The sequence below is a fragment of the Orbilia oligospora genome (assembly GCF_000225545.1).
Source record: "Orbilia oligospora ATCC 24927 unplaced genomic scaffold scaffold00215, whole genome shotgun sequence".
In the NCBI taxonomy this organism is placed as follows: domain Eukaryota; kingdom Fungi; phylum Ascomycota; class Orbiliomycetes; order Orbiliales; family Orbiliaceae; genus Orbilia; species Orbilia oligospora.
The window spans coordinates 1,848,059-1,864,254 of NW_011645772.1; the positions used below are offsets into that span (position 1 = coordinate 1,848,059).

Sequence of the window (16,196 nt, forward strand, 5' to 3'; positions counted from 1 at the left end):
CGAGCTAGTTTCAAAATCCTTGGCCTGCATCTTCAAACCTCACTTGAACCTTCCAACCACCGTCAACATCCGAACTGCCTTTCCCCGGACTTTTCCAATCCACTTCTACCACTACCACCGGTGTTCTAAACGGACAGGGCGCAACATCTATAAAAACTACCACGCCCTCCGGATAGCACATACTCAAAATCCGGCTCCCCTCAAAGCAACCCTCCCCGACAATGGGCTGGAGGTAACCACAAAGCCTCATCAGCATTCGATTTTCTACCAGTTCTTCAACGTCCTTTTAATCCGCCGGCCTTCGCGATTACAAGCGAGACACCCAAATAGAGTATAAAACATGGGAGGTCTGAACCTCGAAGTTTTCAAGGTAAACCAAAAAAAACAAACCTCTATCTATACAATCTATCCATTAATATTTACTTACTTTTTTAATGCATCTATATAGTTCGGAATGTACATCCTCTTCCCAATCGCCTCAATGTATTACTTCGGCACAAACCTCGATTCCCGCTTCTCGGTTCCAAACTTTTGGCCAACAAAGGAGGAAACTCATCAGATCCCCTTCGAGAGGGATGAAATCAGGTTGGAACTCGAACGGTTGAAGAAACAGAGGTTGCAGAGGAGGAAGGAGAGATTGGAGGCTGACACGAAGAAGGCGCCGTTGGTTGAGAGGGAATAATGAATTTCTTCGTAGGAGATAGGTTGAGTGGGGGATGTTAAGGGACTCTCGAGAAGGACGGGAAGGGATATAAATCGCCTTTTATGGGAATCCATGAGGGGCCTGCTGAAAGTATACGGTTTGGAGGGATACCGATAGACCGAAATTTTACAGAAATTTTTGCTTGATATCGATAGTGTGCTATGGCGGCGCAGTAGGGAGATGGTATTTGGCTCCCGAACGCTGTATATCTTCTATGCCAGACCACTTGTATATATTTTTCACTCCATAATATGGAAAAACTCTACGATTAAATTGAACCATCATATGTATGTCAACCAAATAAAGGACCGTTGGGTGTTTTTTTATTTGTTATCCTAGCCGGAGGAAACCCGAGATCAAAGCTCACCGGCACATCTACACTAGAGGTATAGACGTCCAAGTCACCAAAAAAATCTCAGGCCCCTAGCTACCTATCTAAATGAACCGGGGCTTGAAGAAGAGATAAAAAGAACAGCTGCACCTCCAAGTATAAACAAAAACCCATGCCCTTCTTGTTATTTAGCCCAAAGAGAGAGAGAGAGAAAAACGCCATGGACTCCTCCGAGAATGCCCTTCCGAAATATGAAATGCCACGATTCCCTCTAGAACCAGAATCTACGCTGGAGGATATGATATGATTGCCGGCGCGGCCAAATGAAAAAACCAGGCGAGTTATCTATACCGGGGGAGCAGAAGTGAATATGAAATAATATGCAAATGAGTGTCAATGCCACCTGTGGATGGCGGGGTTGGGGTTCAATTGTAAAATAGTTGGGAAGGTGTAAGAAATAGAAATGATAAAGGAAAAAGTGCGCGTTTGAGGAATCATAAATAAAGAGATCCGTCCGTCTCACTTCTACGGACGTGGAGAGAAGGGAATGCGATCGAGTAAAAATGTTTGTCATCCATTCCTTATTCCAGAAACTTTTTAACGTTTTTCCAAAAAGTTCTTGCTTTTGCGTCGGCATCAACGAAAAAGTGCTTTACACTATACCCCCTTTAATATACTGGGCCGCTCGGGAGGTATAGGTTCCACCATTGTTAGCCGTATGCGAAGGTTTCCACTGGTAAACTGGGAGGAATCACAATCGCGGGAAGATTATAACATCCGACACCTAGATAGCTGCAAGACCGTGCAACATGTCCATCGGCCTTGTTTCCACCCGAGTCTTCGTATATCATCCTTTTCCACCTGAGATTGCGTTTCTCCACATGTACCAAGTCGTCGTTGTTCGTACTAACTCGGACTTCTTTTATATCAAGAGTAGACGCCTCCATATCGGCTACAACATTCAACACATGATTCGTCGTCTTTTCCGGCGTGTCATAAGGGTTTTTTGGGTTTTTACTGATCTCCTTCATCTCCATCTCCTTTTGATCCTCGCGCGGAGCCCTCAGGCCGAGCCTGGAAACATCCTCGCGGGGTGGGGCGAGGTCGCCCCATCGTCAATCGTCGTAGAACCTGGAGGGGAAAAACAGCTTTATTAGTTTCATGTTGCTGGGTTTTTGGCCAAACCGGAAGGAAACTACTTACTCGTCTTCGTCGTCAAGTTCGGCTAACTGTTCAAAGTTAACCTTGTATCGCAAAATAGCTCCGATACCACCGAAACCCTTGACGAACTGGTTGCCTTCACTGCTTCGGTCGGAAACGAATTCCAAAGTAGCACCAAAATCCTTGTACTTCTCAGCCAGCCACTCGAGGAATGGTTGCTGTTCGGAAACTTCCATCTCTTGGCTGGATTCTTTGTCCATAAACTTGCTACGGTCTTGTTCTTGTAGTTTGTTGGTGTGCAAGATGATCTCGTCGCCATTAGAAGCCTTCAATACCCATCTCGTAACATCCAAATTTTCGAAGACAATGAGAGCTTGATAATTTGACCAGTGTTAGTCAATATGATGAAATTTCGGGGTTAACTTTGATGATAGACCTACTCTCGCAAGCACCAAGTTCAAGAGCCTTGAGGGTGTCGTCGATGCCGTAGCAAACTCTGCCAGTATCTTGAGAGATTTCATCGAAATACTTGTTGATGAGCTTCTTCTCCTGGATGAATTTGACATTGCTCAAAGTCTCGGCAGACAATTCGATAGCTTGGTTGAATCCGTTTTCTCCACCATAGGACACATCGACAACTTTGATAATCTTGGCTTGAAGACGCTGGTCGAACATATCACTCTGAGCCAATTCAGATTTAAAGTCGGCAGAACCAGCTAGGATGAGACCAGAGACGTTGACTTTGTCGGCAGTGATATAGTTCTGGACGGCTAATTCGGCAACCTTACGGACGTAGTTGTGACGCTTTTCCTCACGAAGACGAGCGAAACGTAAAGCGGACTGACCACCACGGCCGTGCTTCTTGGGAAGATCGACAGCGAATTTCTGGACGATTTCACGGGTGTTCCCGCTCAAGGTACCGAAGAGAGCACCGTTACCGTCCATGACAATGAAGCCGAACTTGGAGTCACTCTCGAGAAGTTCGGAGAGAGCTTCGGTGTGGAATTTGTTATCGCAAAGGTATAGGGATGTGTTGATTGGCTTGAAGGGCTCAAAGTCGATATTGAGCTTCCTTTCCTTTCCTTCCGAGGTGATGATTTCACCACAGTAGATGACAAGACCATTTGGTGGAACCTTGGAGTAAAGCTTGAGACGCTGCTGAGTAGAGGTAATAGCGGAGAGCACGGAAAGACGGTTGACTCGAGATTTGATGTTTGATGCAGTTCCCTAAAAAGTAAAGCAACCCTTGTCAGAATGTTCCCCACTTTGACTCTTTGTTCCCAGATGCATAGAGATATAATAAAGAGATGACATGTATATGTCACAGCTCTAAAACTAAACAGAAAAAGGGCTCGGCAATCGTACGTATTCTTCAGCCAACATCTTGGCAGCTCGGGAGACCTGGTCCTTCGGAGCTATTTGGAAACTGGTTAGCCAGAGGTTCGGGATATATCTAGGCTTGTGGGTGGATGGATGTTACACACGGATGATGAGCGAGATCATGCTAGTGCCGTTTCCTCGGGCTAGTTCGAGTCTGTAATTTCAACAAATTAGTTTCCAAGCAGACATATAACATAAATCTGATATAGGAAACAGCATACCGCTTGATCAGCTTCTTGATCTTCCAGATCTCGATGTTCTTCTCCGCATCATTGCCGGGTGGAGGCTGCGACATTTTGCTCGGGTGGTTCTGTTGTCGAGCTACAGAAGCTAGGTATAACAAGGAAAAAAGAGGGTTTGAAGAGTCGAGGAGGTAGGATTCGATCCCGTAAAGGTACGGCAGAGCTTTGAAAGCTGCTTCGTAGGATTGATTCTTTGTTGTTTTTGCTGACGGGAGGGATGATGTTGTCGAGAAGGTGAGAAAAAAATTGGCGAGGTGGCCGTGCCTGCCTGGCTGTTTGTTCGCCTCGGCCGGGCTGCACACTAAAATTCAAGGTTTTTTTTCTGGGTGGGAGAAGAGCAAATTTGGGGTTTGAGACAGGGCAGTCAGCCAAAATAGCATATACTTGTACTTGCTTGTATATTCCAGCTTGAGGAAACTTGGATATTGGTCAAGTGGGTATGCAATAGGCAGGAGAAGCATCTTGGAGGAGGAGGATTTATATACTTCCCTAAACAACTACTACTTGTGCCTACAGTGGCTAAGTACTTCTTAGGTACCTCGTACTAGCTATAGTGGCTGGTGTTGATTGACTGGCGGTGACTGGCAGTGACTCCCAAAGACTCAACCTCCCAGCAAGTACTCTAATTAAGCTCTAATTGAATTAATCCTGACCTTCCTTAGGTAAGCAAGTACTTGAATCTCTCTGGCGACATCGGATGGATCTAATGCAAGGGCAGATATGATGTAGCTATAAGGTATTAGCTCCAGGTTAAAATATAATATCCATGACGAGCTCTGACCACAGCTGATTCGATTAGGCTCGATTCGATACTTCTTTACATCATCAGTTTGATCCAATACATCGAGTCGACTCTCTCGGATCCTTCATGTATCACGCAGACCATGTCTTGTACTCGTCCCGGCCGATTGATTGCAATTGATTGACCTAATTCCGACCCCGAAAGTCCTTGTACTTACATACTTAAGTACTTATAATTGCTGCATCCACCATTGCATCCCTCCAGACTCGTCCCGACAAGTTCAATTAATACGTACTAGCAGTCCTCTTTGTTATCTACATTGCCATCGACTTTGACGTTGACGTCGGCGTCCGTGTCAGGTACGGCTTAAAGCTTCAACAATGCAGACTGTTGCTTATTTGGGTCCGCCGTCGACCTACTCTCACCAGGTACGCATGTGCATCGCATTAATTAAGTAATTGCAGGATATCATCTCGCAGTTACAATTACAATTACAATATAAAAATACTAGTATCATATGTATCAACTAACATTCAATCGATTCCCAGGTTACTCTTTCAAAATTCCCTCAGGACCAGTATGAGCATATCCCGTGTGTTCAAATCGCAGATATCTTCGCTTCCGTTGAGTCCGGCAGGACCGACTTCGGTGTCGTCCCATTCGAAAACTCAACCAACGGCTCTGTAGTCCAAACTTTGGACTTGTTCTGCGACAGGGAGAATCTGTTCTCCAGTATCAAAGTCCGTGGTGAAGCCTATCTCGATGTCCACCACTGTCTGCTAGGTCACCCAAGGGAAGACGGTATCTCCCGAGAAACGGTCTCTCGAATTTACTCCCACCCGCAAGCCTTCGGTCAGTGCGAGAAATTCTTGACCAAGTATCTGAAGGGCGTCGAGAGAATCGAGGTTTCTTCGACCTCCAAGGCTGCAGCTCTGGCCAACGATGACCCTTCTACAGTCGCTATCGCTAGTTCTATCGCTGTATCTGTCCACAAGAACCTCGAGATCCTAGCCGAGAACATTGAGGAACGATCGGATAACACCACCCGTTTCCTGGTCATTTCGAAGGAAGCGATAGGTCCGTCCCCGATCCAAGGAAGTGATAAAACATTCATGACCTTTACTGTTCATCACGAGCAACCCGGAGCATTGTGTGATATGCTTATGGTCTTCAAGGAGTTTGGTATGAATCTTACTAGTATTTCTAGCAGACCATCCTTGGATGTTGCCTGGAACTACATCTTCCTTGTTGAGTTCGAGGGGCATCAGGACGCAAAGCATGTACAGAGGGCCCTTCAGAAAATGAAGAAATACTGCAGGTCAATGAGGATTTTTGGGAGCTACGAGAGAGGATTAAAGCAGTAGAGAATACTAGTAGCCAAACGTATCGCGTGTACTAGTCATTGGGCCATGGATAGTTTAATTTAATTAATTAATCCCAGTCATCGTCATCATCGTCCACTTTTTGAGTGGCTGTGGCGCCGAATATCGACTTGTTTTTGGTGTTTTCTGTCGTCTTGGTTCTTTGGAATACCCCTATCGTAGACCGTTATCATGCTGCTTCAGATCATTCTAGCTCTGACATAAAACTGATGACTTACCAGATCTTAGCAATCGTGTTTCTAATGCAGCCGTCTGGAAAGAATCTGTATTTCCTAGCTCGCCTTCGAATCCAACAACCCTATCCACGCTTTTGCCGTCTACCCAGGCTATCAGGCAAGGCAAAACTTGAACCTTCAACTTTTCAATCAAGAACGGAGCATTCTCGACGTTTATCTTGGTGATCATGGTATCGAAATGTTTTCGCGCCAGGATCTCTAGATGTGTATCCATGATTTTGCACCGCCGGAAGTCCGGGTGGAAGAAATGGACCAGGGAGTACTTCCTCGAACTATTTATTCTATGTTAGGACCCGAATTCTTGCTAAGGAATAGGTTGCATGTAAATCATACGTAGTTAGATCCATAACTTCCTTCTCGGTTGTAGTTTCGAAGTATACACCTTGGTTCTCAGCCTTCATCTTCCTTTCTCTCGATAATCTATACTTCCACCGACATATTAAATTGAAATTCCCTACCCGATACGCCCAGGGTTAAGGATATCAAAAGACATAGATATATACTCACTCCTCATGCAACTGTTGCATCCGCCTTTCTCGAAGTCCGTCTAAAACATCATCTTCCTCCCTTTCCAGCTCATCTAACAGAGCATCCTCGTCATCGGAATCATCTGCCTTTTTGCCCTTGTCCGTCCTCGTATCTAAAAAATTGGCGACCCGTTCGTCCATGATTTGGGGGCTGGCTCGCTGTGTTGGTGTGTGGTAAAAAATCTGGAATGGAACTATGGTACCCGACGCCTTACGGAAATTGCCAGTTCCTTGAGATCCACAGGGTTAAGCTTTGCAGGAGATGATTGCTTGAGACCGTCGAGACTCGGGGACCTTGTCGTTTCTGAAGTCTTTGAGCTGGGTGTATGCAAATATCGACTGGTATATCATATACCCTAACTACTCTGCAAGTATTTGTGGGTCGCTAATACTGTATCGAGACTGTATAACTCGTGCTAGCTGTACCAGTGGTACCTCGTGGCTGTAGGATGTATAGCCTTCGATACAACGTACGTAAGCTCAATTGGTATGATCTCGATGAAAGCGAACACCAACAGCCAATCAAGGGGAGCTTCCAGATCAGATTCTGCCAGGGGGAACCAGTGGCGGATGCTTCCTGCCTGTATTATGTATGTAAGTATGTAAGTACCGTACTATGCCCGGGTGAAACGTCGTCTCCTTTTCGAGGTGGTAATTTCAATTTAACAGAACACATCCGTCAAACGACCTAAAACATCAAACATCGCCAAAACCACGCTCCCTTTCCTCTCTCTCTTAACTTTCTCTCCAACAACCACCCTCGTCCGCTCTGTTCGCTGTGCTTCGTCCCGTCCACGCCACTCGCAGCATCCCGGCCAGTTGCTGTTATCCCTTCAGTGTCGTCTGAGTCCGATCCTATTACCGATTTTTTCCATTTTCTTAATTACTATTATTTATTACTAAATATTTCAGTCAACTTCCTTTCTCCTGTCTGTCGTGAGACGCCTCTGTTTGTGAACACCCGACACCTTTTCAGCTCTTCTTTTCTCCAAAACCCGCCAAAATGTCTTCGGACCGTGACGATATGAGAATGAAGGAGTTTAACGTCCCGATGCCGCCGATGTCACCACCTCCACGGCCGCCGCCTCCTCAGAACCCCAATGCTCACTCAAACTCTGGGACCGTCGCGATTGCTAGCTACTGTGGTGCATCCATTCTCATGACTGTTACAAATAAATATGTCTTGTCTGGATATGCTTTCAACTTGAACTTCTTCTTGTTGATTGTGCAGGTATGGAGGCTCCCTACGTGGAACACATGGTTGTTCTACTAGCTAACTGAGGTGTTTTCCTCGATAGTCCGTGGTGTGCGTGGTCGCTATTGAGGTCTGCAAGCGGATGAAGATTATCACATATCGTGATTTCAACATGGACGAAGCTCGAAAGTGTATGCATCTTCCAAGATATTGATTATTTGTGAATTCAATATTCTAACTTGCCTTAGGGTTACCGGTATCTTTGCTCTTGATTGGTATGATCTATACCGGATCGAAAGCGTAAGAAAAGCATTATTCCGAGCTCGCAAACTGGAAGGTTGAAACTAATTGGGATTCTTTTTTAGCCTGCAATTCCTCTCGATTCCTGTGTACACCATCTTCAAGAATTTGACTATCATCATGATTGCCTATGGCGAGGTCCTGTGGTTTGGTGGCTCTGTCACCCCAATGGCTCTCCTCTCCTTCGGTCTCATCGTCTTGTCGTCTATCATTGCTGCCTGGGCCGATATCCAAGCCGCTCTCTCCGCCAGCTCTGTTCAAGCCGCTTCTCAAATCTCCACCTTGAACTCTGGCTACCTGTGGATGTTCATCAACTGCCTTAGTACTACTGCGTATGTTCTAGGCATGCGTAAGAGGATCAAGGTTACCCAATTCAAGGATTTCGACAGTAAGAACCACCCTAAATCGCTGACGTGTAAACTTCATGGCTGTTTTGCTAACCATGCAATAGCTATGTTCTATAATAATCTCCTCAGTATCCCGATTCTTCTCGCCTGCACTTTCCTTCTTGAAGACTGGAGCACCGAAAATGTCAACAAGAACTTCCCGGAGGAGACTCGAAACAATGTTATGATTGCCATGTTTATCTCTGGTCTCTCATCCGTTTTTATCAGCTATACCTCTGCGTGGTGCGTACGTGTTACATCGTCTACAACTTACAGCATGGTTGGTGCTCTGAACAAGCTACCTATCGCTATTTCCGGTCTCATTTTCTTTGATGCCCCGGTTACCTTCTTCTCTGTTACCGTAAGTTGAAACCCGGAATACCAAATCTCAAACTTCTTTTGCTAAAATTTTATTAGGCTATCGCCGTTGGGTTTGTCTCCGGTATCGTCTATTCGATGGCGAAGATTCAACAGCAGAAGCAAGCCTCAACACTCCCCACCAGCGCGAGCAGTGCCAGCCAGCGCGATGGCTTGCGAAAGAATTAAATATACTGGCTTTAGGTGCAGGGCCAGGGTGTTAACGTTAGATTGAGGTTTTGTGGTTGGCGATCACATTGGTGGTATAAAAGTTATTTGAGAAGGCCGGTAGAAGAGGATGTGTATTGGTCGTTGAAGGGACTCTTTTCAATCCGTGTAAAAGATATCGACATATCAAAAAATTGGGCGTTCTCGGGATTTGGTTAGATAGAAGCCCTCACAGCTGAGGGCTACGATTTCTTCGATTCTTTTACCCAAAATCCTTTTTTCTCTTTTCCTCTTTGCGAGTCATGTTTTTTGACCGCTTTTATTCTCTCTCAAAGGAATGGATAGCCAGGGTTTTAGGAACCACCCTGCGGCCCTGGGTATTTTTCTTCTTCTATTCCTTTATTGCGATGGCAGCGTTTCTAGAGTTCCCCTTTATTCTCTGTCCTTTTTTTTTGTCTTTTCCTCTTCTTTCTCTCGATGTCTGCTTAACGACAATTGGTAATCGTTTCTCTAGTTCGGTGTATATAATAGTAAGCATGCAAGGCTTAGTTGGGTCAAATTCTTCTGTGATTCTGCAGCGGTTGCGAGTCACACCTGACATGGGTGGGCTTTCATGAATTTATCTACTTTTTTTCCTCCAAATTTCCCCTATCGATCAATCTAGGTTATATATTCGGTTGTAGAATACGCACATACCGCACGCACAACGCTGGGATATCCGTGACTTCAAAGCGGTGTAAAATGATGATGCCGATTAGCTGGTATTGATAGCTTCATTTCCTGTTGAGAGTTCTGCTATTTTGTTCATTTTGCACAAACTAGCCAATCGGCCGTGAGAACGAGAAAAGCTCCGACCTGCGACCGATTCTGGGTAGTCGAAAAAGTCAAAAAACCGTCAACCTGCAAGAAGGCAAAAGATCCGCGCAAGGATGCAAGTCATCGGATATGATCTATATAAGGCAATAGAAAGAAGAGGGGGGTTTTGATTTTTGGCCTTGGTTTTTCACCCTGGAATGACGGCACCGTGATAATAAAAAATAGAAAAAATAGAAAAAGGAAGATTCGATTAGAACCTGCCAACATGTGTTACCAAGACTCTAGAAGGTCTTGAGGAATAAGCTTGTTTTGGAGAGGAACAATGACAAGGTGATGACCTTACCAAGCATGGCAGAAGCAACTTGCAGGAATTGGCTTAGGGGGGTCCCTGATTCGATTTGAGAGTTTGCATTTTTTCTAGATCAAGATGCATGTCTTGATTCTATCACATACGTTTCGCACTCGCGGAAAGATGACATCCTCCTTCCCCGTGCCCGTGATCATGAAGACTAGACTGTCATCACTTGGATGAGGATGCAATCGATATCAAATTGATATAGTTTAAGTAGTCGGCTTTACTTGCGATCGAATATATATGATAGTATACATAAAGTATATCTATCTGGCGCAGAGCCGTACCGCGAACTTCCTTGCTCGGGCCTTTAATTTCGATAGCACCAAGACCCTTGTCACCGCGCTGCTGCTTAGGGAAAGGGGATGTGCTTTGCCGACTCGGTTTGACCCTTTTTCCGCCGTATTCTGTTATGTTATAATAACTTGGCTTGTGTGGTTCGTCCGGACTTTGGGATGATGTTTGGTTTCTGACAGCAGTACGGTGAACATTATTGGGGAGTACAGTACGGAGCACTTTTTGTTATCCCTTTCAACGTCAACCTCCACCAACATCAACCTCATTCCATATAACTCCGCTGCATTGCATTGCATCGACACAAACATATTCACCCTCAAGAACTTCAAACGATTGCATTTCTGCTTCCCTAGCTTTGACTGCCCGAAACCACGAGGGGTGTCTAGTTTCAGTATTCTCCAACAGCAGAAGGCACCTGATTTTAATATTTTAAGCGTACGCAGCTTGTTCAACTGAACTGAGCAGCTCCTTTTCCCCAGCCAAACGTAACCGTTCTCTTCCCCCCGTTGCATTGCTGCTGCTGCTGTGCAACTCGGCCAATGCCCATCACCGCGAAACCCACACAACCTCCATTCCCATTTCTATAACTTAACGTCGTCCTCAACTCCAACTCCAACTCCAACTTTATCTCCAACTTCAACATCAACATCAACATCAACTTCATCTCCAGATCTAGATCTAGATCTATCTCTCCACCGTCTTCTCAATAGACATCCGGAATAACCAGAATCCCTTTCGGACCGAATACCGACTACCGACCCTGATTGCTGTGGATTAGCCAAAGCAAACATCATCTCCCTTCACCATGGCTTCCTCGTATGTTGGCGTTCCCCTGAGCATATCTCAATCTCTTCCTAGCGACATTCGCTGCTGCAATCTCTACTTAGATGCAATGCCTAGTAGCGAAAAATGGGTTTCTCGTTTGATTTTTCTGCGTCACCAAGCTGACCATCTATGCTTTTAAATACTAGTGGGTTTGCATCTGCCATGAAAACCTTCTGGCATGCTATGACATCCGATGACCGACATGCCACCTTAGATGGCCCATATCGAGCCGCTTCCTCGTATCCTGGCGTTGGTCGACATCCTGAACTCTCTTCTGTATCGTCGCGACTAGACGGTTCACATTACCATGACGAGCTCGGACACCCTGCCTCCAGATCTTCAACCCACCTCGCATCTTCAGATGGAAACGACATGTATAGGGGCTCTAGCGGTGGGCCACTAAGTCCCGGTGCACCGTACTCCCCTGGTTCGAGATCTAGCATGGCCTCGAGAAAGGATGGATCGGCGATATCTGGAATACCGCTACAAGAGTTCAATGCCGACGGCTCGCCTCCACCACCACCGATTTCCCACTCCTGGATGAGAATCGATAGATGGGCTGAAGAAAACTACCCGGAACTATGGGACCAGCTTTGCGAAGGCTCCACGATAAACGATATCAATGAGTTAGAACACGATTTAGATTGCTCGTTACCAATGGAAGTTAGAGAATCCCTACAAATCCACGATGGACAGGAGAGAGGAGGTACCCCTACGGGAATAATATTCGGCGCTATGTTGTTGGATTGCGAGGAGATTTTAGATGAGTGGAAACAATGGCAAGTTGTTAGAGCAGAGTATTTGCAGAAGCAGGCCCAGGCCCAGGCGGCAAGGCCACCACCACAAGCTGGACCATCTAGTGGTCCATCCAGCCCGCGTGGTGGTGCCCCTCCAAATGGAAGCACGCTAAACAAGGCAGTTTTGATGTCACGACAAGACTCGCAACCGGAAGGTGCGGTCCAGAAGGTTTACTGTCATCCCGGATGGATCCCATTGGTACGTGACTGGGGTGGTAATAATATCGGTATTGATCTTGCACCTGGGCCGGCCGGAAAGTGGGGCCAAGTCATCATGTTCGGACGAGATTATGACTGCAAATACGTTGTTGCAAAATCTTGGGCATCGTTCCTCGCCACCGTTGCCGACGATCTAGAAGGTAGCAACTGGTATGTCGACGAAGACAGCGGTGAGCTCAAGCTCCGCGAGCTGAAGACGACTAAGGTTGAGCCTGGGTATTTCGATATCTTGAGGTTACGGACAGATAAGAAGTATGGCAGGAAAATCCCACCACATATGAGAAGGCGGCCAGGTCCACCTCCCCACGTCGCGACAGGTAATGGACCGGTTGGGCCACGCCCCGGGCCTGGAACAGCATCTCCTGGTTCGCCTATGATCGGACTCTCACCAATCATTCGACCTGATGGCTCCCGAGAGCCAATGCCATCGAAGTCGCTATCCCCAATCCATGCGCCCAAGGCTGTCCGTCCAATCGGTAGAGCCCTTGAAGATATGCCAACTTCGGCGAGTGGTTCCGGGCCAACGACGCCTACTATCTTGACACCAGCGAGAACGAGTTTACAGTCAACTAGGAGTACAGAAACACCACCACCGCTGATCATTGATAACAACACGACGAAGAAGAAAGATGACGTTGAGGACTTGTCAGATCTTATCAGCACGCCAACAACGTCAAAGGCCGCTGAATCGGAAAAGGGAGCCAGCCCCAAAGCAAAGGAATCAACCAAAGAAGTCAGCGCTTTAGCGGATGGGCTAGAGGATGTTGACCTTGGGAAGGACAAATAGAGCATAAAGAACACAAAAACCGCATTTGTTTATCGCGGATGCATGCATTACTACCATAATCATACCCTACACATCTTTTTATTTGCTATTTTGGCTTTGGCGAGAATACAGTGTCAGCGTCATCTCTTTTTACTTCAACCTCTTTTTTTGCTCCCTGTTTGGAAAATACAATATTCCTACGCTGTATTAATGGAAAGCTTTTGCTTGATGTCTACTACGTTACTGGTGTACGCATGAGGGTTGCATGGACTCCTTTTTTTTTTAACCTCCTCTCGACCGCTTTCTATCTTTCTGTTACTCCTCTTCTTCTTTCCTCATGTACTTTTTCTGACATTTCTCTTTTTTCAGTCAGAGGAGATGCTGTGTCGACGTCCTTTTTTCTCTTTTTGTTCCTTCTTCTTGTAACCCTCCTCTTTCTTTTACTCCACGTTCCATCTTTTTCTTCGATTCATCCATCATGTACGTTACATAAATCGACAGAGCTTTTAATGCCTTTTATCCGGATCCGGGACCTTTTTCCGATTTTTCAAAGTTGACCTGGATATTTACGTAGATTTTGGATACGTCCACAAAATACGGCGGAATCAGTAGCTTCATTTATTAATGAGCTTATCCGATTAAACAGTTATAATTCTCAATTCGAGGACTAACCATCAATCTAGCTACGGACTCGAAAATATTCATGAAATGTCCGTTCCGAGTTTAGGAGGGTCAACATGTATGTGAATATGGTGAGCCCCCCCCCCCCCGCGATGCCTTCAACGATTAGTCCTATGAACGGCTCTTCTTCCCCTTCTTCCCCACTTCCTCAAAACCCTCGACAAACGGCCTCGTCTAGTCGGCCTATAGCCAGTTTACGTACCCCTTCAATCAAATAATACTTTTTGCTGTATCTTCTCCACTACGGAATCCATACAATGCATTTGATCCATAATTTTTCTGGGACTCTGATTCCACGTGCACGTCTACTGCTGCATGCTGCTTCAACCACCATCCCAACTCCTCGAAGACTACCTCCCCAGTCTGGCCCGGTGGAAATCAAACTATAAAAATTAAACGTTCTCATAAATTCAAACACAAGTACCATATAGAATAACTGCAGAATACAATTCCAGTATATACCATCCAAAATCGTTGCATTTTTTTTCGACCAACACAGTCGACAGTCGCAAGGTCAACGATTGTCATTTTATATATGGAAGGGAATACCATGGATGTTAGCAAAGGAGGTCGAAAAGCCTATGATATATATTTGAAATTATAGAGGTTTATAAAACCTTTGAATGGGGCTTTAGGTATTCCTGTGTGGTCGTCATGATTTGGACTTTAATTATAAACCATAAAGTGACATTTCTAAGTTGTCACCAAGATATTCATTGTTGCAGGATAATACATTCAGGTTGAAAGGATGTATGAAGAGAGCACACATATTAGCATTTAAAAAGATACTAAAGCTGGGAAAGAGCAGCCATCTATAGCTCTACAGGTCTAATCCCATATCATGTCCAACAGTATCTGCTAGGCGACCATAACCATCAGAATTGTAGTCCGACACGCCTGCAACTAACAAGTTGGACATACATCCTTATATCCAAACTAACCCGAAGCAGGGATGGCATCCTTAAACTGCTCGCAATACTTCTGAAGATTCTTCTTGTCCCTCTTTGGTAAATCCTTTTTCCCGAAGGCCTTCATGACGCCCTTCGTAGCCTGTGACCGCGCATGCAATTTTTTGACCAATGTTTTGGCGTCCTCGCCGATATTCTTAGTGACACCGCTCAAAACAGAGGTCAGGACCTACAAATTTTGCACGTCAGAAAACCATTCGCCATCGTCAGAGCTAACATAAAAAAATAAAAATAAAATTGCTGAGACCCGGGAGATACTTACGATAGGATAGGCTTCTAGGAAGTGCAACGTCGCTGGAACATTCTTACCCCACCATAAAGACCTCGATGCCGATACATCTGTAAAGCGAGCATCGGCTGCCTTTCGAAGGAATAGGGTATGATATGTCAAGCTCTTATCCGTCATTTTGTGTTTACACACCCACCCGTCGATGGTATCGTACATGTCCGTGATAGATTTGTCTAAGTCGGCGATGAATTTTTTGTATTCTTCCCACGTAGCAAACCCTTCTCGCTTTGTGGTTACGGTTTTACACTCTTTGACCTTTTGTTCGGAAAATAAACTTAGGAATACTGCTAGGTGAAATCCATATTTGTTGTCTGAACAGACTACGGTTGATAGAGTGGTCTTTCGCTGTTGGTATGCGAAGGATTGAAGACTGGGGAGTCTTGTGGTGAACATGTCTAAAACCAGAGACAGCAACTAGCATCATGGGATTGCAATGATAATTGCATATTGGTTAGTCGGATTTTGATATTTCGATGATGGATGCTAAAGAAAAGAATATGAAAAAAGAAGAAGAAGAAAGAAAGAAAAAGGGTAAAGTGGTGCATTCAAGCTTACCATGTCTCTCAAAGGACATGTCGACTCTTTCCCCCAATGATGGGTAATGTCCTTCGATACAAATTTCGATTTCGAAATTCTAGCAAAATCCTTTGCGTGCATTTTCTTCGAACAGACCCTACTATCAGCAGTAGCGAGAGAAGGGTCTTTGGTTGAAAAAGACGGGCTCAAGCTCTTCAAGGAGTTTCGAACGGGTATATCACTGGATATCGATTTAAAGCTTTCTTTAAAAAATGGCGAAAGGTCATCTGCCCAGACCAGATAAGGCCACAAGTGGCTATAAACAAAAACAAAGTACGAATAAGACATGATGTTGAGAACTTCATTGCTCATATACCGATACTTCGACTGGTCGATTGGTAATATATATTTGCAGATCTGAAAGAACTCTTGGTTGGATATTTCTAGACCATATAAGGATCAAAACAATAGAAGGGGCTGCGATAGAGAAAGTAAACATAGGAAGATGCGTAGTGAATCTAAAAATGTGATGGGATATCAGGTTTATATAGGCATCGAGC

At 45.2% G+C, this 16,196-nt stretch overlaps 7 protein-coding genes across 7 annotated transcripts; 4 read left to right on the plus strand and 3 right to left on the minus strand.

The window, feature by feature from the left end:
* Window positions 1-340: 340 nt before the first annotated feature.
* Window positions 341-682, plus strand: AOL_s00215g543 (uncharacterized protein; the record flags this gene model as incomplete). Its single annotated transcript, XM_011129745.1, has 2 exons — window positions 341-370; window positions 449-682. The coding sequence occupies 2 exons, from the start codon at window positions 341-343 to the stop codon at window positions 680-682; spliced, it is 264 nt and encodes an 87-aa protein (XP_011128047.1).
* Window positions 683-2,149: 1,467 nt separating this feature from the next.
* AOL_s00215g544 (uncharacterized protein) lies at window positions 2,150-3,870 on the minus strand (the record flags this gene model as incomplete). The annotated part of the gene is made up of 6 exons (XM_011129746.1): window positions 2,150-2,165; window positions 2,238-2,568; window positions 2,636-3,422; window positions 3,561-3,610; window positions 3,680-3,729; window positions 3,797-3,870. The coding sequence occupies 6 exons, from the start codon at window positions 3,868-3,870 to the stop codon at window positions 2,150-2,152; spliced, it is 1,308 nt and encodes a 435-aa protein (XP_011128048.1).
* Window positions 3,871-4,939: 1,069 nt separating this feature from the next.
* AOL_s00215g545 (uncharacterized protein) lies at window positions 4,940-5,923 on the plus strand (the record flags this gene model as incomplete). The annotated part of the gene is made up of 2 exons (XM_011129747.1): window positions 4,940-4,987; window positions 5,108-5,923. 2 exons carry the CDS (start codon window positions 4,940-4,942, stop codon window positions 5,921-5,923), a joined length of 864 nt encoding a protein of 287 aa, XP_011128049.1.
* A 67-nt stretch (window positions 5,924-5,990) lies between these two features.
* On the minus strand, window positions 5,991-6,845 carry AOL_s00215g546 (uncharacterized protein; the record flags this gene model as incomplete). The annotated part of the gene is made up of 4 exons (XM_011129748.1): window positions 5,991-6,094; window positions 6,160-6,449; window positions 6,511-6,597; window positions 6,685-6,845. The coding sequence occupies 4 exons, from the start codon at window positions 6,843-6,845 to the stop codon at window positions 5,991-5,993; spliced, it is 642 nt and encodes a 213-aa protein (XP_011128050.1).
* An 862-nt stretch (window positions 6,846-7,707) lies between these two features.
* AOL_s00215g547 (uncharacterized protein) lies at window positions 7,708-9,131 on the plus strand (the record flags this gene model as incomplete). Its single annotated transcript, XM_011129749.1, has 6 exons — window positions 7,708-7,935; window positions 8,003-8,090; window positions 8,148-8,199; window positions 8,265-8,587; window positions 8,651-8,946; window positions 9,003-9,131. 6 exons carry the CDS (start codon window positions 7,708-7,710, stop codon window positions 9,129-9,131), a joined length of 1,116 nt encoding a protein of 371 aa, XP_011128051.1.
* Window positions 9,132-11,529: 2,398 nt separating this feature from the next.
* Window positions 11,530-13,203, plus strand: AOL_s00215g548 (uncharacterized protein; the record flags this gene model as incomplete). The annotated part of the gene is made up of 1 exon (XM_011129750.1): window positions 11,530-13,203. One exon carries the CDS (start codon window positions 11,530-11,532, stop codon window positions 13,201-13,203), a length of 1,674 nt encoding a protein of 557 aa, XP_011128052.1.
* A 1,480-nt stretch (window positions 13,204-14,683) lies between these two features.
* AOL_s00215g549 (uncharacterized protein) lies at window positions 14,684-15,237 on the minus strand (the record flags this gene model as incomplete). Its single annotated transcript, XM_011129751.1, has 3 exons — window positions 14,684-14,721; window positions 14,805-15,000; window positions 15,094-15,237. The coding sequence occupies 3 exons, from the start codon at window positions 15,235-15,237 to the stop codon at window positions 14,684-14,686; spliced, it is 378 nt and encodes a 125-aa protein (XP_011128053.1).
* Window positions 15,238-16,196: the final 959 nt, after the last annotated feature.